The sequence below is a fragment of the Lissotriton vulgaris genome, chromosome 5 (genome assembly GCF_964263255.1).
Source record: "Lissotriton vulgaris chromosome 5, aLisVul1.2, whole genome shotgun sequence".
Classification (NCBI taxonomy): Eukaryota; Metazoa; Chordata; class Amphibia; order Caudata; family Salamandridae; genus Lissotriton; species Lissotriton vulgaris.
The window spans coordinates 847,037,437-847,065,221 of record NC_141693.1 but is presented as its reverse complement, the minus strand read 5'-3'; the positions used below and the strand labels follow the sequence as shown (position 1 = coordinate 847,065,221).

Genomic DNA, 27,785 nt, shown 5'->3' with positions numbered 1-27,785 from the left:
CATTTTGTCATTGAATTCACAGTCAATAACACCAACCATTTAAATTCATGTTCATTATGGCCTTTATCACAGAAGTGCTCAACCAGCGGAGTGGTCATTATTTTTTTATTTATGCGTGATCGATGCTGGCTGATCCTTTGGTTGACTTGTTGGCTAGTCTTGCCTATGTAGATTAGTGGGCACGAACAAAGTATTCCGTAAACGACATTTTTCGTTTTGCAATTGGAGAATTCTGTATGTCTCCACTTAGTTCCCTGATGGACAAATTCATTGCCCTCAATTGTGGCAGTACAAGCAACACAATTGCCGCACCTGTGATGACCTTCCACGGGCTTTAGGTTCCATTGTGCCAAAAGGTCACTTTTAGGTTTTGGAATGGTAATGTCAGCTCTAATCAATTGTTCGCCAATACTTCGATTTTTTCTATAAGCGAAGATAGGCTTAGGAAATGGACAATTCAAACCTTCTAATAGATGCCAATTCTTTAGAACAGCTTGGCGCAACTTGTGGGTGTCGGGACAGAACATTGTGACGCACACCATTTTGTTCATCGGAGGGCATTGCTTAAGCTGCAGCAAGCATTCTCTCGGCGTGTATCTAGCACGTTTGAATGAGTGCTTAAGGAGCTTCTTAGGGTAGCCCCTGTCCTGTATGTCATGACAAAAAGATCTCGCATGTCTTTCATAATCAGCCACATCCGAACAATTATGCCTGATTCTGAGCAATTGCCCATTTGGCAGATTGGCCTTTAAATTGCTTGGATGGGCACTTCTGTGGTGCAGGATGGTGTTCCTATCAGTCGCCTTTTTATGGAGCGATGTTACCATTCGTCCTTCCTCACATCTCACTTCAACATCCAAAAACGTCATGCGACTAGTGCTGTTTTCTATTGAGAATTTGATGTGCCTGTGTCTTGCATTGAACCATCCATGGAAAGACATTAGCTCCGCCTGACTCCCCTGCCACAGGAGCCAGACGTCGTCAATGTATCTATACCACTGTAAAATTCGATCTCTGAATGGGTTGTTAGCTTCCACGAACTTCTGTTCGTATTGTGCCATGAAGAGAACCGCCATTTCTGGGGCATAAGGACACCCCATGGCGGTCCCCTTCACTTGCATGTAATACTCACCATTAAAGGTGAAATAGTTTTTCTTAAGTGCTATTTCCGCCAATTCTAAGATAAAGGCAGTGGGGACCCGATGTGGTATTTCTCTCTGGTCAAGGTAAATCTCCATCACTTGTAGAGCCTCTTCATGAGGGATTTGAGTATATAGCATCGCCACCATGATTTGAGACTGTACATCAAAGCTAGTTCCTTCAACTTTTACCAAAAAATCAGTCGTGTCTCGCAAATATGACTTTACCTACTCAAAAAAGGTTTTAAGAAAAAGTCCACATACTGTGCGATCGGCTCTAGACATGAGTCGCATTCCGAAACTATGGGGCGGCCAGGGGGCTCTTGCATACTCTTGTGGATCTTCGGAAGAAGATAAAAGACCGGAGACCTAGGACATTTCTTAGGAAGGTAGTCATGTTCCTTGTTTCCCAAGAAGCCATTCTCTTTGCCATAATCTAAACCTTTGGCAATTTGTCCCTGAATGACTTTAGTTGGATCCTCCGATAATGGGTGATACCAAGTGGTGTTCTTTACTTGTTTCTCACCTTCTGCCAGGTACATAGGACGGGGCCAGATGACTACTGCCCCGCCCTTATCTGCTTGTTTGATGACGATAGGTGGGTCATCTTTGAGCAAACCGATTGTCTCTCGTTGCTTCTTACTCATGTTCTGGTGGGTGAAGCTCTTACTTTTCTCCATCTTATTGATAGAGGAAAGCAGTACCTGCTCAAATGCCAGCACCTGTTTAGGGATGTTGGTGTAAGGGACAAATGTTGACTTGTTTCTAAGACCTGTTGTTTCCATACTCTCAGTAGGTGGGTTATTTGCAAAAAATGCCTTCAATCTTATTTTGCGGCAAAACTGTATCGCCTCTAATTTGAGTTTGGTATAGTCGGTATTTCAAGCCAAGATTAAGTACTGTTTCCTCTTCACTAGATAATACTCTTGAGGAAAAATTAACAACTGTTGTAGATCTTCCTACGGTTTGTTGTTGTTGCTGCTCCTGGTTCGCATATCCAATGGTACCTTATACCTGGGTTTTGTTTGTTTGCCCTTCTCTAAAAAAGTCACCCCTTTCTTTTGGTTCCTATTGTCTGATCCCGAAGAATCAGAGGAAGATGTACTGGAAAAAGTAGCGAATCGATACCTGGACCTGCCTTGGTAAGTTGACAAGGCTTGGTGAGAGTCAGACTGCGAGTAGTAATCCTCACGTAGAAAAGGATATACCTGCTCAATTTTGAATGACTTTACGTCACGTTCGTACCCGTTGTTCTTATCGTTGATGGTGTTATCCCTAAAGGACTGAATATCTTTTTCGATCTTATCCAAAAGCGACTTAGCATCTGTGACCACCTGGCTGGTCTCTATAGCCTTAGTTAGTTCCTCTATTTCTTCTGCCTCTTTATTACACAGTCTTTGTGCCGTTTCGATGGTATGAACCATCAAATCACGGCTACACTTGGTGTTAATATAACTGAAGCCCTTACGATACTCTAGATCTTCTGTGAAAATAACCGGGACGTTCTTGACCTAGAAATACATCATTAAGGTAGGCGAAATGATTCCTGCCTTTCCTGGTATTTTAATAATGCATGTACTATGCGAACATTGCAATCAACAGCCCCTCCACTAAAACATTTGTCACTATTGTTTTAGGAGCCTACCTTCATGGTGGTGGATTATATATAAGAACGCCGGTTGGCGGCAGTCGACAATAGCAAGGTATGCTTTTTGTAGCACTGGGTGACGCCTTAGTATTGAACCCACGAGCTGGTTAGATTCACCAATGCAAAAAAAATTCTTAAAATTTCTTGCAGGTTGTCCTGCCTGGCCACATTTAGAAATATTTGGTTTGAAATCCTTTACGCCTTAATGCCCTGCTCTACTTACAACCAAGTTTGGTATGTAGCAATTTTCTTTCTCAGCCCAGTGCCTTAAAAGAAGTTCGGTTTTGAGAGTGATGAGTAAAATATTTTCTTTGCATCTTACAGATACAAAGAATAAAACAGCCCTGATGAGAGATCAGCGACACTGTGCCTGATCTCGAAACGCGTCGGCATTTTCATAGGGTGGAATAAAATGTCATCTCTACGATACTAGGACCGGCTGGTCCAGTATTGATTCGTTTAAGAGCCATTCATTTGCTTATAATTCCCCCTTGATTGGTTTTTCCTATTTTTCAAATTTTTTGATTGTAATGTTTGTTCTAATGTTGTTTGTGATGTATTCTCAGTTTTTTGTAATGTTTGATGCAAGAAATGTTCTTTTTGTACTGTGTAAAGAATCTGTTTTTCATGTATGTACAAAGTATATATAGGTGTGTAAATATTTAATGTATTGTTGTTTTCTGTCATATAGCTTGTCATAAATTGAAAAAGATAATAAACATTGACACTAAGTAGGATAGTCGAGGGGAATCACAATAAATTGATCTTTTCCCTCCTAATAAGCTTCTAGAGATTTTGTGGTTCGGGCAATTTGTGTTATACATTCTATAAAGGGTCTAGCCCCCACCACGTGTTTATGGACTTATTCCCTTTTGTTCCCCCAATCTAAAATAGGCACGGGCACCATGGTGCCACAGGGAGTACAAACTCTGCTCTGATCTTAGGCCCACTCACCGGACTCCCTACTCAGCCCCCTCACCGGCTCTGTAGGCTTCTCTGGTCTCCCCCACGGCAGGGGGAAACTCAGCACTTCACATGGTCCCTCTCCTGGAACATGAGTCTTCAAGGTAGAGCCCGCGAGGCTCCGCACAACCCTCGACGGTGCGCAGGACTTCCTCCTTCCTGCCTCTGGGTCTTGTCACGCTGAGATTGGCAGCCGCGGTCACCTCCTTCAGTGGCCTGGCCCAGAGTCATATTTACAACAAGGGGTGGTGAGGGACAGAGTCTCTGAATAAAGCAGAAAACTCTCGCCCAGTCAAGTGATCAGGGCTAGATCCAACACCGTTTTTTAGCTCACTGCACCATCCCAGTTTCAGAACCTGGCTGTATGCAAATTAGTCTGTTCCTGTCCCAGTGCATGATGGGAACAGGGCAAACCAAACTACAAAAGCCAATTCTTACACTGGGAAGGAAACAAGCTCCCGGGGACCGGTTTCTGGCATTACAGCCGTCTTCGGCCCGGTTTGCTTGAATCCTGATGGTGCAATGAGCAAGGGACTCATGTCTGAGTATACCCTTCCACGCTTAGGGTGGACAAAAATATTTACAACAAGGGGTGGTGAGGGACAGAGTCTCTGAATAAAGCAGAAAACTCTCGCCCAGTCAAGTGATCAGGGCTAGATCCAACACCGTTTTTTAGCTCACTGCACCATCCCAGTTTCAGAACCTGGCTGTATGCAAATTAGTCTGTTCCTGTCCCAGTGCATGATGGGAACAGGGCAAACCAAACTACAAAAGCCAATTCTTACACTGGGAAGGAAACAAGCTCCCGGGGACCGGTTTCTGGCTTTACAGCCGTCTTCGGCCCGGTTTGCTTGAATCCTGATGGTGCAATGAGAAAGGGACTCATGTCTGAGTATACCCTTCCACGCTTAGGGTGGCCCAGAGTCAGGCAAGATGATCTGGCTTCCTGGTCAGGCCGGCGGTTGCTTCTCCTCTTCGTGGCAAGGCGGGGGTGGGCACAAGCAACAACCCTTAAACGCAGGGTGGGCACCAGAGAAAGGCACCATAATGCGGGGTGGGCACCCGCTATTAAAATACCAGCATAAAGCGGGGTGGGCACCGGCAAAAGGCACCATAAGGTGGGGTGGGCACCCGCTGATAAAATACCAGCACAAAGCGGAGTAGGCTCCTGCTCGCTCCCAGCCATTTGGGGGAATCCCTACGCTGGGGATTCCCTCAGAAACATGTGCAGCTCTGCTCAGCGGAGCTCCAGCGCTCCTCTCACCTGGAAAATTAAAATATAGCGCTCACAGGGCGCATGGGTCCCTTAGGGTCGATGGGGCATAGCTAGGCCCAGGGAGGCCAGCACACAGGGCCCTCCAGCAGGGTGGCAAGCCCTTGTGGTGGTTCCTCCTGGGCCCCCAGCAGCAGCAAGTCCAAGAACAGCACAACATTTTCAAGGGGTCACAGCCCCATATTTATACATATTTTCTCTTTGTCTGCAGTACAGGGCTTTGGGGGACCCAGATGCTACTGGTTCAGGGATAAATTGGAGTCCTTTGTTTACAAGTCTCCTCTTCCCCTTTGTCAGGTGGGGGCTCTTCATTAGACACAACACAGTGGGCGGAGCCTGCATTTTACAGGCTAGGCACAGACCCATTCAGGGCCCAAGGACTACTCATCCCACTAATCCAAATACAGATGTCCCACTCTGCCTAGCGCTGACTCACACTGCCCCTCCTGGAGCCACACACCTCACCAGCCCCTGTCACTCAAAAGCCGGCGTGAAATTCACATCAGGCAGGCAGACACATAGCCCACAGAAATGCCAGCTTCTAAAAGTGGCATTCCTAAAATAGTTATAATAAATCTGCGCACACAATTGCATAGCATTTATTATCACTTTTCCAAACATACCAACCTTGACTATGCTGCGCCTCCCATATCAGGAATTAACACTGAAACACCTGTCAAGGAATCCCCAATGCATTCCTATGGGATGGCAGCCCCACAGTAGTGAGAAACCAAAATGGCGGTTTGTCACTACCAGGAAATGTCACACACTTAAGGTACGTACATGTCCTATCTTTTACCTACAATGCACCCTGCCCATAGGGCTAGCAAGGGCCGACCTTAGGGATAACTGACATGCAGTAAAAGGGGGTCACAGACATGACACACACTTTAGGTGCCACGTCCCAGTGGCAGTAACAGTGCGCGCATAGGTCCTGCAATGGTAGAGGCCTGAGATAGGTTTGAATGGCTACTTTGGTGGGTGGTGCAATCAGCGCTGAAAGCCCACCAGTAGCATTTAATTTACCAGCCCTGGGTATATGAGATACCACTTTACAAGGGACTGACAGGTAAATTAAATAGGCCGAACAGGTGTAGACCAATCTTACCATATTTCTCACAGAGAGCACACACACTTTACACTGAACAGCAGTGCTAAAGTGCCCAGAGTCCTAAAACCACCAACAACATGTCTGAAAAAAGGCTAGGAGAAAGGCAAGAAGTTTAGGGATGACCCTGCAAAAAGGGTCAAGTCCAACAGGGGTATTGTATATTTAATGTATACATGCAAACTAATGCAAATCGCATGTGTGTTTAGAGATGTAACTGACAGGATTGTGGTAATTATGTATAAATATTTCATGAAAAGTGTTTGTAAATGTGTTCATGAATAGATAATACAGTGATATGTCTACTAAAATAAGTGTTTATGTGTTTAGGAATCCTAAATTAATAATTATCTCACTACTTTATTAATTCTAAATATACAAGTTGAGAAAATTGATTTATTTTTGTTTAGAGAAGTGCACATAATGTAACCCATGCATTTCTTGACTTAGCCTAATTTGTGGGTCTGATATGTATTTCAATTCAACTCACCTTCCAGCTTAACATTTGAATTCATATTTTACTCATGCAGTATAAATGTTGCATGTATTTTATGTTACCACTGCAGGTGGACATGGCTTCATATGTTGACAGAAAATGTTCTTTATTCTTAGTAGATAGCAAGGCATCTGATGCAGCAATTGGCATGGAGAAATGTGATAAGGAGGTGAGCTCTTGTGGGAGGAGACGAGAGCAAGGACGGCTGAAGTAATGATTTATGGGAACAGAGGGGAGGTGAAAGAAGCCAAAGTGTGCGGATAGTATGGAAAAATACCAAGTGGAATGTGGGATGTGCCTTGAACGTAACTAATGCTTATGATGTAATGTAGCGAGGGTTAGTTAGCACTTAGTCTTAGGACGCCTTGAGGTACAGACCTCTTTTTGGTTAGCAAGCAAGATGGCCGACTGGTAGGAGCTGCCCTAAGGAGCTCCAAGCGCTGGGATCCCACATTGGGGAAAATCCCTGTCAGCGGCAGCCATCGAGCGAAACTGAACCCCTATGAGTAGCAGGAAGAATACCAGCATCATATTGTTCTACTTGCATTTCTCCCCAAACAAAGCATCAGCATATCATCAGCTCCTAGTCCTAACTTATTTCACCCGCAACTGGACAAGGCTCTGGCCGTCCACCTCCCACGATGTTGTCTGAGTTTCTTCCTTGATCTACGTAGATGACCGCTGCCTTCTAGGGGCATCACCCCCCCACTGCTGCCCACAAGGACAGCCTCAGGCATGGAGTTGACGCCGAGCCTGAGCGACCTCAATGGGCACCTGAGGAGCCTGGGCTAGCTTGCAGAGGACCGAGTTCATTGGTGCAGGAGAGTCTCGGTGCAGCGCCGAACGTCCAGCAGGTCGACATGGCGGGATCCCTTTACCGGAGCAGCGGCAGACACCTGGGCCTCGTGGAGATCCTCATTGCTGCAGCGGCAGGCCCCCGTTGATAGTGGGTAGCTGACGACAGGGTCTTTTGATATCCACAGCAGCAGGCCCCAGAGCAGGGCCTCAAGTCCTTGTATTTCAGTCTCAGCATGCCCTGGAAACCCCGTTAGGAGACATCAGGGCTGCAGCAGCAGCAGCGGGCCCTCGGAGGACGAAGAACGGAGCTAAAGGATCTAGAGAGCATGGCAGCAGCGGGCCCCCAAAGCACCCACGACATGGTGGTGGAGCCTCCTGCACCTCTTTGTGCGGTAGCAGGAATAAGTCCCGACACGGCTGTCTTCTCTTCCCGTATCTCTCGCATTCTCTTCTCTCCTCCAGCGGGGTACCACACTCCCCGGATGCCCCTCGAGGAGGTTCCCGACAGAGCAGGATCCCCCCACAGCAGCTGGGGCATAGCACCTGCGGTTCCGAGTCCTCAGAGAGAGGTTAAGGTTCAGCCCCGCCCCCGCAGGGGCTACCCACACACAATAACGCCATTAGCACGTTCATTATAGTGCCCATATCTGAAATCTCAACCCCAAAAGAGGATTAAAGCTTACTCTTACAGCGGCCACTATAATTGTGAATTTGCACCATAGTGGCATGAAGCGGCCATCAAAACGAACAAATTAATCTGCATCAAATGTTACCACTACCACGACAGCGCGATCGAGGTATTGCACCTTTGCTCAACTAACTTAATCTTTTTGACCATATTCCACATATGCTTAAGTAGGTCAGTGGATCATGGTTTTTATTATTTCAAAATGGCTGCATGAGTTTTTCAACTACTCCAAAATGCTTGATTACAAACAAGGGCAAGGGGCCTCCCCACCCACCCACCCACTGGTCACTTCTAAGTGGGTTTTTACAACTCTTCTCTCTAGGTCTAATTTCACTGCAACAGAAATAGGACTCTAGTTGGTTGGACAGCGAAATAGGACTTCTCTAGCTCCCCCTCATCTCCCCATCAGTTTGATGGACAGTAAAACAGGACTACACTGCCCCCTCCACAGATGATCTCATAACTGTCTAGGAAGACCCTGACTAAGGAGTTGGCCATCTTAGACTGCCTTAACCATAGTGTTCCAGCCCTGATTTACCTTAGCCTCAGCCAGCCTCCGACAGTTCTTCTCCCCACCTCACTTCAGACTTTCGTACACACTTTCCATACACACTCAGACGCCCTCCCTAACGCGCCTACTCTCTGGACATATCACGAAACCCACAGGCACACATACCTACCTCAGCACATAACAAATTAGTCCCAGCCACAGTTGTTAATTTTCACCCTCCCCTTCTCTCCCTCCTTCTCATAACTCAGCCCCCCCCAAAAAAATGGTCACAGCCTCAGTAGTTAATTCCTCCCTCCCCTACCCACCCCCTTTGCATACTACTAACACAGGTCTCCATGGTTCCTTCTTGACTCCCATACACCCATGCACAGACTCACACTTCTGCACAGAATATATTAGTCATATATTCTTCATCCCCTAACCACCCTCCCTCCCTAACTCCTCGCACCAAAACCCTCGGATCCCTCCTATGCCCCATACACCCATATATACTATTACGCCTTCCCCACACATTCCTGCACTCTACTCTTCAGCGCACAACATGGAACTCACAGGCATACGCACTTACAACATCATCTATCCCCCCATCTCTCAAAAAAATCTGCCAAACGCTTCAAGCATAATTTTTTATAATCACACCTGGAAATTCCCTTCGCTGACCCTTATTTCTCTTTACACAATGGGATCACAACCACTGATATCATGTTCCTCGCTGATATCATGTTCCCCGCCAAACGTAGAGCCCAATGGAGGAAAGCATTCCTAGCCTTATTCTCGATATCTTTCACTAGGAAATCCGCTCATGGTCTAATGATTTCTATTGCGCCATCTCAACTCTTCCAAGCGACTGGAACCATCACCATTTACAATAACGGAATAATACTCATTCAATCTACTGGATAACATCGTCCCCATTATTAAAGAACAAGTGTCTAATCCCCATACTTCTACCCAATCCACTTCCACCCCCAATACACAAGATGTCACAGCTACCAGCCCCTCTGTCACCCTCCTCCCCCCACTTCCCCAGCCACCACGGATATCGTATGCATATGCCTCCTCCACCATGACTACCCCCCCCACCAACACACTTCACCTAACCCTCACATGCAACCTCCATCTTGTATGACTGAGCCAACATGTGCCGCCCCAACTGAATCTGAACCTCCTCTGGGTATGATCATAGCTCCCCCCTCCTCTAGCTTCTCCCCCTCCATAACCATCTCTCCCCCTACCTCAGCCTCGCTTCACAATCAAACTCCTAACATGCACTCCCCCTTTCCAGTACAGAAACAAATCATGCACCTACAATATAAGCTGATCCCCCTTCGGGTACGATCACAGCTCCCCCCTCTAACATCACTCCCCCTTAATCTCTCTCCCCCCTCATCATCCCTGCTCCACAATATCACCCCTAACACAGACTCCCTCTATGCCAGCCAACCCCCCACAGTTTACTTGTTAGCACATAATAGGACACCCCACCACCACCAACTCGATAACACTCCACCCTCCACAAACCCAGCCTCAGAAAATACACCGCTCCCAATCGCACCTCCCATACCCATTCACCTGCCAGCCACACCAACAACTCAGACATCTACATCAACTATTCTCCCATCCACATTCGCAAGACCGCCTCCTATTCTACTCATTCCTGCACCAGACCTCACACCTAAACAGGTCAATGCACATTCACCCAGACACCTACCCCAGTCATAACTGCTCCAGACACCAGACTGGATGGGATAATGACCGCACTTCACTAAATTAAAGAGGAACTACACGCTCTTAAACAGTTGATTTCGAGTCAACCATGGCGCGCCAGATCCGCAGGAACCTTTATTTCAAGCAAGCTCCCTACTCACCTCCCACTCACCCCTAAACATACTCTACACTGCTGGAAATCTATTACATCCCGTAATTTAGCAAACCGCCCAATGCCAAGCATCAATCCATTTTCGGAGAATGACCTACGCTCTCTCCTACACTCCTACGAACCCGCTCTTGCAATCCCCATATCTCCCACACACATGCCCATCCCTACTATACCCCCAACCCTCACAGGTCCTCCACATACAATAGAGGAATCATTGACAATAATCTCAGAAGAGTCACACTCATTCATGATCCACCTCTTCCCTCATCACACCCCGTCTTAAATGCACACTCCTGAATTGTAGATCTGACTCTAGACACGCAGCGGACATAGCTGACCTCATTATCGCACAGGACTTGGACCTTATAATGCTAACCAAAACCTGGCTAACAGAATCCTCCTCGTCACTCATCGACATTCTAGTACCCCCTAATTACGACATCATCAGATTGGACAGGAGTGGTAGGACAGGAGTGGTAAGACAGGGGGTGGAATTGCATGTATACACCGGAGCAACATCTCCGTAAACAGAGCCATATCCCCTGTATTCCCCTCCTGTGAATACATACGCCTCGACATTACCAGCAACGGCAATCCACTATGCTCTTTAAACATTATCTATCATCCACCTGGCGACAACCTCACCTTCACCAAACACCTCATGGACATGGTCACAACGAACACCGGACGTAAAAACACCTAAATATTCCTTGGTGATTTCAATCTCCATTGGAACGACCACAGCAACTCAGTGGTTAATAGTCTAAAAAACATGCTCGATGCTCTAAACCTCGCCTTAATTTGCAACAGCCACACACAATAAAGGCTCAATCTTGGATTTAATAATCTTCAAAGGTGATTCCATTCAGCTTGACTCGATCCAACCCTGTGATTGGTCTGACCATCATATCATCACCTTCTTTATTAATGAATCAGTGAAACTTAATTCGGTACAATCCACAAAACCAAAGGTATGGAGAAGAGACCTGAAAAAACTCAACCCTAACACATTACCCTCTTCCTGTTACAATCTTTATCTGCCCCCTGCCGGCTCCTCCAACGTACATGATTTTACTAACCACTACCTCAACTCTATGACCTCGATAATTAATGAGGTTGATCCCCTTCAACTAAAGAGAGTTTCCTCGAAAGTCTCAAAACCCTGGTACAATGGTCTACTTAATGAAGATAGACGCTCTATGAGAACCTCGGAATGCAATTGGAAATAAGTCCCATCCGCTAAGCACCTCAAAATTCTAAGGAAAAAAAGAAATGCATACTACAGAAAGATCAAACGCACGAAAGCAGACTTCTTCAGCCACCAACTAGACCAAGCAAGAAACCGGCCAAAAAAACTGTTTGAGTTAATCAAAACACAATCTAAGGATGAACCTCAACGACTACAAGACGCAGCTCGTCCAAAACCGACTTGTGAAGAATTCTCTACCTTCTTTAATCTAAAGACTGATAACATCAAGAAAGATCTCCTCAATGACCTAAGCTTACACTCTAGTCACCACATCACTACTTCCTCCCTTATAACAACTTCGGCACACCAAACCCCTGCAATGTTCAACCTAAAAAACAACGCTGCATGGTCCTCCTTTGACACTTACACTGAAGAAGCTATAGGCAAGATGCTCAGTACCCTGAAGCCAGCCAATCACCTCACTGATCCTCTCCCCGCAAACACTGTTAAAGACTTACCCCATTGCTTGTGCCTCTCTGGACCAAAATCATTAACAGTTCACTTCAACACGGTTGCTTCCTGGACACCCTTAAAGTGGGACAGGTCTCCTAAAGAAACCCACAGCTGACCCTACAAACCTAAACAACTATTTCCCTATTTCCAATGTTCCTACCTTGGCCAAATTGTTGGAAAAATGTGTACACCACTAATTGACAAAACACATTGATCACTTCGACCTGCTTAATAAACACCAATCAGGCTTCCGAGCAGGCCACAGCACGGAATCAGCTAAGTCACACATAATTGATGATGCGCTACAAATACTTGATCAGAACGGTACTTGCCTACTCATCCTATTAGACCTCTCCTCAGTCCAAACCTGTTCCAGTAACGTTAGGAGTCCCGCAAGAGTCCTCGCTATCCCCGACACTGTTTAATCCATTCATGAAACCGCTCACCAAAATGCTGCAAGCGTCTAGTGTGCAATATCACATGTACGCAGACGATACCCAACTATACCTTAAGATACACACCCCTGAAGACATTAAACTGCTTAACACAACGCTTGGAAGCACCCAAACATGGTTGGCAGAGAACCATCTCAAATTGAACGCTTTAAAAACTGAATTCCTCCTTATAGCTCCACCCGCAAAAGTCTCCACCATACATGATTGGTTCAAACATCTTACTGAATTCACCATTCAACCAACCATTGTGGACTCAGCAAAATCATGGGGTACAACGCTTGACTGCAACCTCAATATGCAGAAACACATTAGCAACGCAACAAAGAGAGCAAACTTCCAGATAAATACACTGAAGAGGCTGAAACCACTTCCTGCCCGCTAATGACTTCAAGATGGCAGTTCAAGCTCTAGTTATCCCTCGGGTGGATTATGGAAGTGTCGCTCTCTGTGGCCTCCCTACGACAACAGCACCCCTAAGAGCCTCCATTAATGCTGCAGTGAGACTCATGACTGGCTCGAAAAAAAGATCCCACATCTCCCCAGACTTAAAATCTTTGAACTGGCTACCATTTGAAGCCATAATTCACCAGAAAATTGTGTGCATGACGCATAAGACCATACATCTCAATGCACCCAGATACCTCACACAGAAACTGCCAATCTCTGGTGGTTCTAGATCCACAAGAAGTGCAGAAAACCTTCCACTGAAACCACAACGATTCAAAGAGAAAAAAACATATAAACGATCCTTCTCAGGGATAGCGCCTAGGATTTGGAATGCACTACCTCCTTGAACCAGACTTATTTCCTCCACTGCTTCTTTCAAAAAGTAGGTAAAATCAATTTTCATGGTCAAATTCACATGATCATACACTAAGGATTCTCTGAGAACTCTCACACCTTCCTCAGTATTCCTTTTATGACAAGGGTCAACTAGACCACCTAGGCACCAATAGTTGCCATTGCCTTAACTCTTTGGGTCTTCATTGTCTTGCACTTTTTTCTCTATGTTGCACAAGATGTTATGTCTACCTGATCTATAAGCTTTATTTGTTGTATAAGTAACTTCTTTGTTGTATAAATAACTTCTATGTTTGTAAAGCGCTCTGATATCTTCAAGGGTCTTGTTCGCGCTCTATAAAACTTTCAAATAAATAAATACGTGTGGCTTCATGATACTCAACCCTAGTTAGAGTTTCTTCCACAGAAGACTCTGACAGCTGGCACCTTTCATTCTTTACTTAAATTCATGTTCTTAGTTCAGGATTGCCACCTTGGGAGTAGTGTAGGGCCAGATAGTAGGTTTATGCTTATCTTTAATAACATATTGATTCTATCTAATGCTCAATTTTGTTTCCTTAATACTTATGTAAGTATAATTAAATTTGGTTTTCTTTTTGTTATGTAGGGTATATTGCTTCAGAGGATTTGGCTTCATCCTATTTACACTGTATTTCTATATGATTATGCTTAGATTGGTTTATATTAATCTGTTTTGAATCTGAAAGAAACTTATCAACTTGAGACTTAATTGTCGAATCGAGTTGTTGTGTAACTAAATTTGTTACACTGTATTCAAATATTGGTCTGAAAGTCTCTTTCCCTTTACTTCTCATGCAGCAAAAAAAAAAAGGCCTGTTGACCGAGTGTTATTGTGCAATTGGACCCAGGCTCCTTCAACATCATCCATAAAACTTCCCCAGTAGTAAAACTTGTTTAACCACACTGAAACCTCAGGTTTCCAGATTTGTTGGTCCTCAAGTTTTTTGGTTCAACAGGATTGTGAAAGGTTGTCAAAAGCAATCATTATGTAAACAATATCTAGAGAGTTGTGAATGCAATTAGACTTCTCTCATCTTCCATATATGATTGTCACTGTTAGGTAACAACCACTAGGAGCAAATGAAAATACAGCATTATGGAAGTGTGCAGTTGTTTGATTTACACAATTGCTAAAGCTAATTTGTGTAAAATATCAGTAGTACATATTTTATTTAATACCCTATACGATGCATTTTGCATGCCCTTGTGTAGGAAAGTGCTCCTTTTTGATTTGGTCACCCCCACTTTGTGCTTGGTATTTGATGTAAAGTGCACTGGGTTCCTGCTAACCAGGTCCCCAATGTCAGTGCTCTTTCCCTAAAACAAGGTAACTGTTAAATTTTACACCAATTAGCAAGACCTTTAGCACCTCTGCAAGTCCCTAATAAATGGTACCCCTGGTACCGAGGCCATGGGTATTAAAGAAGGTCTCTAAGGGCTTCAGCATGTATGGTGCCATGCTAAGGAAGCCACCACCAAATGCATACAGACTGCTATTGCAGACTTCATAAGATGGTACAAATAAGTGTGAAAACCCAACATGACACACACCTTTTGTGCCATGCTCATATACACTAAATGCAATATATGTAAGTCACTCCTACAGCAGGCCTTATAGCCCTATATATTACATGGTAGGATATATCCGCATGAGCAGATATGCCCCTCACTGTCTAGCTCAATTAATAGATATTACAAGTGAACAGAGGAGCCATCTTAATTATATGTACTGGGCACTGGTCATTACAAGTTCCCCAGCTACATGATAGCTTTACTGGAACCTATGTTGTTTGGTATCAAACACCTTGTTCATAAATCCATACTTATGCCAGTAGTGGATCTATTAAGACATGCACCCAGAGGGCACCTTAGAAGTGTACCATGAAAAAACCTACCATTATCTAGTGTGCTGGCTGACTGGTATAATTTAGCCTTCCACCAAAGATATCTTTCTGGCCCCTGGCAGGTGAGAGCCCATGCTCTCTGAGGCCAGAAACAATGCCTGCTCAGACTGAAGGTGTTCCCACCTCCTCCAGCAGGATGGCTAGTAATTTAATACATTAAGGCCAGGGGTTTCAAAGCCCCTGCGCCTTTTAAATGCATACCCGGTTCCCCCCAGACCTGGGATATGGCACCCCCTGCCCTGAGGCCCATTTGGCACCACTACAGAGGAGAAATTAGCTATGCAGGTAGGCGTGTTGTACCACCAGGCTAGTTACCCCACTAAGATGGGATGCCTGATGTGGTCCATGAAAGAAGGGTTCCACCATCTTGATTTTGTTAGAATTAGCAACTCTGGGACAGGAAGTAGTCATATAGGTGACACAGGAATAAGTAGCCCATTGGCTACTAGCCTTCACTCCCCTCAACGCCCCTATGGTCAGTATTTAGGTGCCCCTCTGACACCAGGCTCAACTGACTCCAGAACATGAAGGACAAATAAGAGCTGAAGAACCTGAGAATAGAGGACTAGCTGTGGACTTTGGTACCAAACATACCCTGGCAGCTCCTGTCCCGACAATCACAAAGACCCAACTCGTCCTGCAGCTGTGCAGCTGTGCCTTCTCCAAAAGCCTCATAGAGCTAGCACCACTTCCTCCACCAACCAGCATCTCCCTTAAAGTGGAGGAGCTACTTCCCTGAAGCCTGCAGGTACTAACTGCAGCATCCGGTACACCAATCTGCTGACCACTGGGTCCACCAAAACAGTAGCCACTCAGGAAGAGAGAGGACATCATGCTCAAGGAAGTCAGATCCAACTCCCCACCAAGTTTGGAGATGCCAGGAACGCCAGGAGCCACCCAACACCAAGATGCGAGGTACCGGAGCCTGTTTCAAGCACCAAGGCTTGTTTGTGTTCAGTCCGAGCACCACCAAAACTGACCTGCATGTCGAGTGACTTCACCAAAGGCCAACTCCCTGCCTGAAGTCATCTTGCTGTGTTTCTTCTCTCTCTTCTGCAGGTGCACTAAGAACCGTGGGAGCCTCAAACTCGACAAGCTGCCGACAAAACATCTATGCAGCGAGTCTTTGAGCCTGAGTCTATTGAAACCAATGGTGTCTTTGTGGCACTGAGACTCCAAAGCTTGGCGCCCCCTTTTGGGTTCTGCCAGACTGGTCCCCCAGAACCCTCTTGCAGCCTCTTTCTTCCAGGTAATTTTCCCATTGACTACAGCAAGTACCTCTCAAGGCTACCACAGTGGAAAGCAACCCTGCACCCTGACACCTCAGGGCAGCTAAAACTGAACTCTTGGTGCTTCCTTTGATTTGGCCCCTACTTACCTTATGTCTAGAAGATCAGTCCTCCAAGTCGTTTGCAAGTAACCCTAAGCAGTGAATGTTTCTCTCATAGGATAAAATTACCACGTTTAAGGCTCATGCCTCAAATATGACAGCTGTCATTTTCTACTGTAATATTTAATAACGTCTAAAGTTCTTACCCAATTATAAAGTTATTGGTGTCAAAAATTATATAAAAATGCATGTTATTTTTCTAAATTGGTCTTGGGTTTCTTCTCGAGTGTGTCTCATTTATTGACACTGTGTGTATAACAAATGCTTACACTACCCTCTGACAAACATAAACTGCTCGTCCACACTACCACAAAAAATCATTTGCGATTATTAATTTAAGTCCTGTAAGCCAATAAGGGTTGTCTGGACTTTCTACATAGTGTACCTCATTTTGGTACACTATATAAAAAGCAAGCTTCCTACACCTTTCCTCCACTATCAGCCTTTTTTTTGTTTTTACCAACCAAGGCTCATAACACACACATTACCACAGGTCCCTTATATCCTCGTCCCATTCATTTACATATTGGAGATAACCATCTCCCGACAGAAAAAAAGAGCAGAGGCATGCTGGGACCCTTAAACTGCCCCTCCCACCTGGAGTACATAAGCAGTACCTACCCAGCATCCCGTCTGTTTTTTTTTTTCTGTCTGTCAACAGAAGTTTGCTGTGGTTGCTGGTGCTGCTCCTGCTGGGCTTGAGTGGCTTCCCTTTCTTGGTACTCCCCGTCCCGCTGCCTGGCTGATCGGTCGGGGTGTTGGATGTCCTACCTCCTGGCCTGCCGGGCTTGCTGGGAGGCTGGTTTCTTCCTGGATTATGGCTTCTTGGGTGCACCGGCCTTTTGCATCTGGTGCGCCGGCCACCGGGTCTCATCCTGGTCATGGAGCGCGTCTTCCTGGTTCCTGGCTGAGTGGAAGACATGCTGTGTTTGCTCCTGATTGTCTGCCCGGCCCTGGTGTGGTTCCTATGGTGCGACTTGAGCTGGTGTGAAGGGGGCCCTTGTTGGCGATATGGAGTGTGTTGCGCTGGCCTCCGTCCCGGGTAAGTCCTGCATAGCGGTTTTCGTTGCTTCTGCGAACATGCTGAAAATAACGGCCTTGTGTGTGATTGTTGGTCTTTTCTTTTTCCCGCTGGTGGTGCCTACTCCGTTCTGTAGGCAGCTCCCAACGTTGCATCCCGTGGCTTTGGTGTAGCGGGCCCCTGCGCTGCATGGGTTTGGGTTTCGCCACCGGCTCCTTTCTTAGTCTTGAGTGTGGGCCACTTTCCTCCATTGCGTGGATCCTTCTTCTGCCTTTTTGTGTGGCAGGTCCCTGTCCGGCGGGGGTTCTTCCAAAGAACTATAGCACAATGGTGCTTCTCTGCCTCTGGTGGCACAGGACGTGGGTTCGGCTCCTGACAATGCCTTCGCAATGTTCTATGTTGGTTCTTTTGTATTATATGGTGGCTGCGCACTATGTACTGTGACGACGAGGCGCACATGGCTTGCTGGCGCTGTGCTGCTGGTTTGCTCTTCGCTTGGGCTGCCTGGCTCTGGTGGGGTTGGGGTGCATGGCTCCTTGATCCGCCTTCTGCCAGTTTACCGGCTGTGTGTGCGGGTCCTTCTCCTACTGCCGGGGTTTGTGCCTATGGTGGTGGGGCGCTCCTTCTGGCTGCTGCCTTGCTGCCAGTTTTTTTTTGCTGCCTTTCCTTGAGTGAGCTTTCTGTGCCGTCTGCCAGCTAAGCTTGGGGTGCTTCCTGATGGGGCTGGTATGCTCCTCGCGGGTGCCTTGCTGCGGTCTCCGGGCTCCGGCGTCTGTTGCCCTGGTTGGTTGCACCTTGGTGGAGGCTGTGCTTCTTTGGGTACGCTGCTCCTCTCGGGGAGCTTCGTGTCAGGGCTGCTCTCCTCCTCCTTCTTGGTTCACATGCTACAGGCTCCTCTCCCTCGCACTGCTCCTGGCGTGCTCTGCCCAGTTCGGGTGCAGCATTGATTAGGGCTGTGCTTCTCTGTTCTGCCCGGTTGCTCCAGGCTCTGGCCTCCGCCCCCGCCTGCGGTGTGTGGTCTGGGGGGTGGTTGCGGTTTTTTCCCTGGTTTCTGGTGGCCCTCGGTCGGGTGGCTTGTGTGGTGTGGCCCGCCGCTACCTGTTCCGGCTCCGCTTCTCTGCTCTCCTCCCGTGGTCTGCGTAGTGGGTGTTTTCTGTTTCTGCCATGGGCATTCTCCCTTTGGGTTGCTGCCTTCGGGTGGTGCCTCTGTTCCTGGCCACGCATGCTTATGCGTTTTATTTCGGGCCTTGTTGGGGGGTTCTCCCCTCTGTTGAGGTCATTTGTTGCTTCTCTGGGCTGTTGGCATTCGCTCTTCTGTTTGGTGGCCTGCCTTGGGTTGGTGTGGGTTCCTGTCACCTCTGTGGTGGCTGGTTCCTTTTTTTCGATGGCTCTGTCTGTGCTTGCTCCTGGGGTTCCCTGTGTTGCTGGGGTCTCCCTGCCTGCTTGCTTGCGCCTTGTCCTCTGCTGCTCTTGTGTCGGTGTAGCCTTTACTTCCTCAGCGGCGGCCTGTTGGGGTGCGCTTCTGGTCCTCTCTCCTTCGGGTTCCTCTGCGGCTCCTCCCTGCCCCTGGTGGGTGGTGGGTCAGGGTTCCTGCTCCTTGGGCGGCTGCGGGAGGGTCCTTTTGGCTCTCCTGGGTTCCTGTTGGTCCTGCCTGGAGTTTTCCCACTTTCCTTGCTGGCCCTCTGTTGTCCTGCTTCGGGGTGTTGTGGGTGCGAGTGTCGTGGGCTCACCTTGGGTGTGATGAGTCCCTGTGTTTGTCCGCCCCTTTTTGAGTGGCCTTGCCTCCGCTGCGGGCTGGCTGTTGTGTTGTGGCCTCTGCTCTCTGCTATGGGTTCTGGGTGTTCACCTTCGCTTCCTGGCTTCTGCGTGGTTGGTTAGGGTTTGGTGCGTGGGGTCTCCTGGTTCCCCTGTCCCTTGGGCTGCACCTGGTTCCTCTTGTGGCTTCCTGGTGTCGTGCCTGGGGCTCTCTGCCTCCTCTGCCTGCACCTGGGTGGCTCGTGCTGCCATGCGTGCTGCTGTTCTGTTCTCCTTTGCTCCGGCCTGGGGCTTCGGGTGTTTGTCCCTGGGCTTTCTGTGTGCTTGGGTTGCTTCTGGGGTCTGGCTGCTTCTGTTTTTATTTGCTCCTGCCCTGGCTCTCCCTGTGCTTGCCATTGGCTTGTTTCCAGTGTTTCCTGTCCGCCCGCCTGGTTTTTTGCCTGGTGTGGTTAGGCGTCTGCTCTTCCTTTCCTTGGGGTCCCCCCCGGGTTGTTTCCGGGGGCGGTTCGCCTTTTGGTCCCTGGGATTCGTGCCGCTGCTGTTTGAGCCTGGCTGTCTATCGCTGCTACGGTGTCCTTGGCATGGCGCCTGTTTCCCCTCTTCTGTTCTACTGTTCCTCCGGAGACGCTGCCGGGTGCTGTTGGTTTCTTGGTCTGTCTGTGCTCTGGTGCGTTTGATTCCAGGGTGGTTCTGGTCTCCTCTGTTTCCCGTGGTGGGTGCCTGGGTGGGTGTCTGCTGGGGCTTTTTCGGCTCTTGCGGGGTTTTGTGTGGCTGGTTTGTTGCTTTTTGGGCTCTGCGTCCTGGCCTGGGCTCTCTTTTGTGTCCTGGCGGGGCGCTGTGTGGTTGTGGCCGTATCCTGGTGGGTCCTTTTGGGCCTTCTCCTGTTGTTTGTTCTCTTCCCGGGCTTGTTTCGCCTGTGTTGGGGCCTGTGTGGGGTCCTGTAACTCCGGGTTTGACGGCTTCCTGCTGGTCCAGGGTGGCCTCGAGCTGTGTCTCCTTGACTTTGTGGCTGTGCAGTCCTTTTCGGCCTGCCCTGGGGTGTGTTTTGCTGGGCGTTCCTGGTCCTTTCCTGGTTCTGTTGTCCTGGCTCGCTTCTCTCTTGCTTCCTCTGGTTTTTGTTCCTGGGGGGTGTCTGTTTGGGTGTCATCCCGCCCCTCTCTGGTTGAGGTGCGGTTTTGTGGTGCTCTTGCCCCTGTGGGGTTCTCCCTCCTGGCTGCGGGTTGTCTGGGGTTTTCCTGCTGCTTGGCCCATTGCCTTCTCTGCGGCTTCTGCATTGGCACGTTCTTCTGTTTCGTTTTCTGGCTTATTTCTGGTCTGGCAGTGGTGTGCTGGGGGTTTTCTGTTTCTCCCTGCCCTTTGCTCTTGGCTTGGCGCTGCGTGGGCTCCTTCCTGGGTTTGGTTGGGCCTGCGGGTCCTCCAGTGTCATCGGCTTGCTGGGCTCTGGTCCAGGCTTCCTAGCTCCTATTGGGAGTTTGTTGCCCTGGTTTTTGCTGTTTTCTTGGCTCCTCTCCGGTGTTGCTGGGGTTGGGCCTTGTGACATTTTGGTCTGGGTGTTGTGCGCCCTGGGGCCATTTCTTTTTTCGGCTGCTCCTGGCCTTGCTGCGTGCTTGGGCTGGGTGTGAGTTGCTGTGCGGTTCTCTGCCGTGTGAGAGACTGTTTTTGTCTGCCCTCTGTGGTTCGGTGGGTTCCTGCCTGGTTGTTTCCTGGTTTGGGGGCTGCTGGTTGTTCCCAGTTGCTCTGGCCTTCCTTCATGCCCTGCTCTCTCTCCCTTTTGGGGTTCGGGGTTTTCTTGGGGTTGTGGCCGGTGGCTCTGTCCCCGCCCTTGTTGGGCTTGTTCGTTGTTGGTTTCCGGTCTTGTTAGCCTCTCCTTGCTGGTCGGCTGTCAGCTGGTTCCTTCTGGGGCTGGTCTCTGTGGTGTGGTCTTTGGGTTGGCCTCCTATTCTCTGCTTTTATGGGTTTGGTGTCCTTCCTGTTTGGGCTGGTGGCCTCCTTCTCTGTGTTTTTTTTTTGTTTTGGCCTCCTGGGGTTTTCTGGTTTTCTTTCCCCTTGCCTGTCTTTCTGTTCGGTTGGGGTCTTGCTCCTGTTAGGCGCCTGCTCTGGGCTCTCTGGGGCCGGGTCGTTTGTTTTGGTGGGGTGGGCCGATTTTGGACATATGCTTTCCTCCTTCCTTGTTGGTCTCAGTGCTTGTGCCTGTGCTCTGTTGGCCTTCTTTGGGGCTGTTGCGGTTTGCTCTGTGTCTTTGTGGCTGGCGTGTCCTGTGTGCCTTCCCGGTGGTTCTGGGCTGGGCGGCCTTGTCCGGTGGGTTGCTTGGCCGTGTTCTGTGGGTCTTTGTTCCGGTTGCCCTGCCTCCGGTTTCTCTGGTTGGCGGCCTCCTTGTTGGGGCTCTGGCCTTCTGTTTTTCTGGGTTGTCTCCGGTCCTTGTTTTGGCCCTGCTGTCCTGTTCTGGGCTGGTTGTTTCCTGCAGTTATCCTTTTCCTCCTTCCCAGTGCTCCCTTAGGTTGCTGCTTTTGTTGTGGTTCCCTGGGTTGCTTGTGGGTGAGGAAGGTCGGTTTTCTGCTTTGGTATTCTCCAATATGTAAATGAATGGGACGAGGACATAAGGGACCTGGGGGTAATGTTCTATTACTTACCGGTAATCTTCATTACTCCAGGTCCCTTCTGTCCTCGTCCCATTCATGCGCCCCTCCCTCCCGGGCAGCCGGCCTTCCTGTCTGGGCTTGGTTGTACAGATGGGATGCTGGGTAGGTACTGCTTATGTACTCTCGATGGGAGGGGAAGTATTAGGGTCCCAGCATGCCTCTGCTCTTTTTTTCTGTCGGGAGATGGTTATCTCCAATATGTAAATGAATGGGACGAGGACAACGGGACCTGGAGTAATGAAGATTACCGGTAAGTAATAGAACATTCCTATGAAGGTAAAAGCCTAGATGAATGGTTTATGCTGTAATGTTATCCATGACTACTGTAACAATGGCAAACTACTTTTTTATTAATTTCTGCTGCAACTATATAACCTTGATCATGCAATAAAAAATAGCACAATAAATAAATAAAAAACCATACCTAAACCAATATCTGGAAATGGACCCATTTGTTTGTCACAGGGTTAGTAACTACTGTTATTTTCTAAAATACTCAGATCAGTTTGACAACTTGTATTCCAAATATTTACCAGCTACTGCCTAGTAACACAAAAATAGTCCCTACTATATTGGAAATACCATCTCGAAGAAGTCTTCCAACATTATACACCTTAGAAAAATATCATTCACAACGTCCTGTTCGTGCCGAACATATTTAGAATTACCTTCTATGTAAATCTCAGCAGATGTTGAATCTGTACCGTGGATGTTTGATGCAAAGCAGGAATAACGTCCTGTATCTTCTTGAAAAGCCTCAGAAATAACCAAGGAGTGCACATTTCCATCTTGCATGATTTGAATATCCGGTGAGTTTTCAAGCTCTTTTCCCTCACAGTACCAGCTGTAAGACATATTTTTATCATGTCAGTAAAAACAACCTTACAAACTAAACAATCTAGCAGTCATCATTATCATCAAATCAAATTTCTTACGCTAAAAATAAAATAGCCATAAAAGTGCACACCACCAACAATACACAAATAAGGCCATATTAAAAGAAAGTTAAAAGGATAAAAATAAACTCAAATGACATTCTTAAAAACACTTTGCACCAGTCAATACTATCCTGAGTTAAATTAATAACAATACATGCGTCATACGAGAGAACATTAGTAAAAACAGGCCAGCCAGCCAGAGTACATTGTACCGAATCAGTTTCTGTTCGTTGTTGTCAGCGAGAATTTTATAAAATGACACACATCCTCCCCCGCCCTCATATCAGACCGGCAAGCTACCCATTTGCTGTTGGAATAAAATGGCTTTTTTATCATGTCAAAAGCTTGCATCGCAGCGTAGAAGCAGAGCCCATATACGTTTGCGGTAAGAAGTGTAGAGAGTCCAAAATAATATTAAGTGCGTAGTTCTTTGCCTGGAATAGATCAAAGGGGCACATAGGGAGATTTGAAAACTAGGAGCCTTGTATAGGAAAGGCTAACAGAAAAATGGTCAAGGTTAAAGCACAGCCTTGTGAGAAGAAACCTATTCCATGCATTGAAAACGAATGCTAAATAAGCTTCTCGGGCGGATCTTAAAGCTGTGTTCCAGAGTGTTGCTTGTCTTTCCTCCCTACGGGTTTTGTGGCGCCATTTAAATAACTGCCATTTTACCATGTCTAACGAATTTAAAGAATTAAATTCCCCTCTGGCTTAGCATACAGTTCTAGGACCTCCAGGTCACTAAAGGTTTGCTAAATGAATGCCAACCATCATGATATGAGATGCCCGGTCGAAGGCAAGACAATCATAAATCACAGCTCTAGTGACATAGGTTTCTGGATTACTCCACACCCTCATCCAAATTTGCCGCCTTTTGTATTTGGCCAACATCTGGAGACCCTCACACTCCACCGATGGACCTCTGGAATTAGAGATACCTATTTTTTAAAGAAACTTCTAATTATTTGCTGTATCTATTGGGATGCCCAAATATGTAAAATTGTGGACTTTGGCCACTTTCTCCCCAGCCAAATAAAATGTCTTTTATTTGGAATGCTTAGGCTAACATTTCATAACAAAATACTTTGAGAGATTCGTTTTCAGTCCCAGATCATTCATGGAATGAAAGTACATCAAGAAGAATCTAAAGCCCACTAGCATTTTTGGCCAATAACACAGCATTGTAAGTATATAATAATTAGAGCGACCAACTGGCATGGGTGCAAATTCAGGAAGGTGAGTGTAAAAATTCAGGACAGGAGGTCAAAATTCAGTATAAAACTTCAGGCAAAAGGTAAGTTTTACAGACATGTCAGAGGAGGTCACACAATAGGATATAAGTAAGCAAATGGGCAACCACTTAAGTACAAAGCAAAATAATTTTATATTAGGTTGAGACAATCGTGCATTTTAGAGTTTTTCAGTATGCCTGCAGCTTGCTACCTTAGACGATTCAAAACTCGCATCTCGCTCCAGCAGGTGCATTAGTCACTAGACAATGGTGAACCAGACCTGAATATACGTGAGGCTGCTTTTATTGTTCATTGAAAACTACTGGATATACAAGGAACTTTGCAGTGCCAGCCCCCAGTAACAAAACCGCCCCCCTTTCCAGCCTCCCAGGGAAACACCCGATGCCCGGTCCGGCCAGTTCCGCCTTGCTACCACCCTCCAATGATGCCCCTCATGTTAACATAGACCGTCTCGCGTGTATTTAATTTCATTTATAGAGTTACTCATCCCAAGTATGTAGGGCAGGGTGTTGGAGTGCTTTACATCACACACATATTATATTGAGACAATGACTCATATAAACGTGAAAGTCAATGTATAGGAAATGTTACTTAAGATAATGGGTGCTACAAGTTATAATAATTCTTTTATCTATCATTCAGTCTTTCACAATTCATGCTGTTCTTCCATCTGTGTGCCCATATATGTCTAAACGTATTCAACCATTTGTAAACCTATACACCATGTATCCCTCCATCCATCATTTCACTCATCCATCCCTCCATCCATCCTTGCACTCATCCATCTATTAATCATCCATCCACCCTTGCACCCCTTCCATCTGTACACTCATCCATCCACTCTTCCACCCACCCATCTATTCACTCATCCATCCAGCCATTTACCCTTTCACCTATCCAGCCATCCTTTCATTTACTCATCAACCCACCCACTTATCCTTCCACCCATTCTACCTTTCAGTCATTCATCCTCCCTTTCTCTCTCCATCCCCATTTCACTTATCCATCCATACTTCCACCCATCCATTCATGAATCCATCCATTGACCTTATTACTCATCAATCCGTTCTCTCATCCATCCACCCTTTCACTTCTTCACTCATCTATCCATCATTTTGTCCATCTAACCCCCTTTCACTCACCCATCAATCCTTACATCCACCCTTTCACTCATCCATCCATCCATTCACCCTTTCAATTATCAATTCATCAATCCATCTATCCACCCATTCACTCACCCATCATCTACCCTTTCAATAATCCATCCATCCTTTCAATCACCCATCCACCATTTTACCCATCCATCTACACTTCCCCCCTACATCCATCTATTTACCTTTTCTCCATCCTTCTACTCACTCATTCATCCATCCTTTCTTTCATTCATCCATTCATCCTTTCACTAATCCATCCAGCCATTCATACATTCCTTCACTTATTTACTCACCCACCTTTTCCCATTAAGAGCTGAACCTTTGTCTGCAGAGTATCAGACAGAAGAGGCCCATCAAGAACTTCACCTTGCTGTAGTTCCTAATGCAAGGGGTGGGGTGGGGGTAGGGTGGTTCACTATGCCCCTGCACATAGGCAATCTGAAAACTTGGAAGCCATGCACGTCTGAAAACTTAGAAGTCATGCATGATGCACAGTGCCAGGACATGAGAAGACTGTGACATGGTGTTATTTCCAGGGCTTTAAGTGGGGTCAAAAACTGTGGGGTCTCTTCAAAGGGGTGTTCAATGTAATTAAGGGCATGGCTTAAACCACCTAGGCTAAAAACCTGTTCTTAGCATAGTGTTCCGCCCGACTGGTATTATGTTGTTTCTGTCATTGCATCCAGATATATAATACATCAAGTATTGTTACACCAACAACAAGCCAGGACTATTGGCTTTGTCAATGGTTGTTAGTTGCTTAAAATAAAAAAGCAGCAACCATGGCTTTGTTGAACATAATATTGAAAATGCGTGAGTTCTAAAATGATGAGACAGTGAAAGAACTCCAGGCCTTTCCTTTTAACTTGTTTCACATTCTTCTTTATATAAACAGTTTTCTCACGTTGCCGAACGGATGATTTACCTTGTATCCATCTAACAGAGTGCCCTGCTGTACACTGAAGCAGGATGAGCCCGCCACATGCTTTAACAGCCAAACTGCCCGATTGTCTTCTGTATCTGGAAATCAGCCGCATACAAAATGACAATGGGCGGTGTGGGGCTGTTCTTGTGCTCTAAGAGGAGTGCAAGGCGGCCCCATTGGGGGGCTGAGGCTTATCGCAGGGAGCAGTGCTGCTCCCTACAATGGCCATAATTACAGACGAAAGGCGTCTGTAAAAAGGATCCTCACAGACAACGGACGTGGGGTCCAAATTACGGATGGTTCGTGAAATTTTACGGACGGTTGGTCACCCTAATATTAACATTGGGACTAAATTGGACCCTAGCTTTGTCTGATCTTTCGCCACTTAGCGTTAAAAATTCTTACAACTGTTGATATAAAGAAAGAACAAATATGGGGCAGACATACACCTTCAGTAGAATTTAATGAAGGAGAGAGTTCACCCTCACTGCTAAACCGTATCTTTGCGCCAATTTAACTGGTGAAGCAAATCTATCAAAGCCTTTTCTATACCCATGCCCTCCATTTTGTCCAAGAGTTTGGGGCACTGAGGGGTGTCAACGGCACATATGGGATCCATAAAAGCCAGGTTCATAGCACGTTTTTCTGACCTGATATATTTTTAAGTGATAATTTGTAGATGAAGGCACTATTCCACAGGACCTAAGCAAGGACGAAACCCAAACTGCATGTCAGACAATGCTTTATTCCCCAGTGCCCATTCCTCAAGCCTTGAGAGTATCACTCTGCCCAAATTCTCTACTTTACTCACTACCAAGAAATCAAACAATAGCAGCTGGGGAAGTATCCGGTACAGAACGTGTACCCGGTGCCGGATCGGATCGACAACGTGCTTGCTCCAGATTTTACGGCTCACATCGGCCTAACATATAATGTTGGTCTACTTTGATGGCTCGACCATAATAATAAAGGAGCATACAGCTGACAAAAATGTTAAGATTTACCTTTGGAGATTACATTTGAGTTTATGAGAATAGAGGAATAATTGACCAGCTGGGTCAGAATTATCCCCGGCAGAGAAGCAATTGAAAACTTTACATACAGATCTGATCAGTCCTGAAGAAGTCGAAGAGTCATCCCCATACGACGAAACACGTGTGGCTGGACGCTTGTTTTGAATAAAAGACAAAGAAAGGACGATAAGAGACATTACTCTTCTCTGTTTTTTACTCCTACTCGGTTAGATTTGGGGGTCTTTAGTGGACACAGGTAGGTACTTGTGACAAATAGGGACCCTTGCCTCTAGTCAGGGTAAGGGGGTAAA

The 27,785-nt window shown here is 46.8% G+C and overlaps 1 protein-coding gene across 1 annotated transcript in view; it reads right to left on the bottom strand.

Annotated features, from left to right (window-relative positions):
* Window positions 1–27,785, bottom strand: part of MYPN (myopalladin) — a 2,267,856-nt gene that overhangs the window by 1,893,167 nt on the left and 346,904 nt on the right. Inside the window, exon 3 of the mRNA XM_086922400.1 lies at window positions 22,860–23,035. Within this exon, the coding sequence (XP_086778526.1) occupies window positions 22,860–23,035 (176 nt within the window). The remainder of the gene's footprint in view (window positions 1–22,859; window positions 23,036–27,785) is intronic.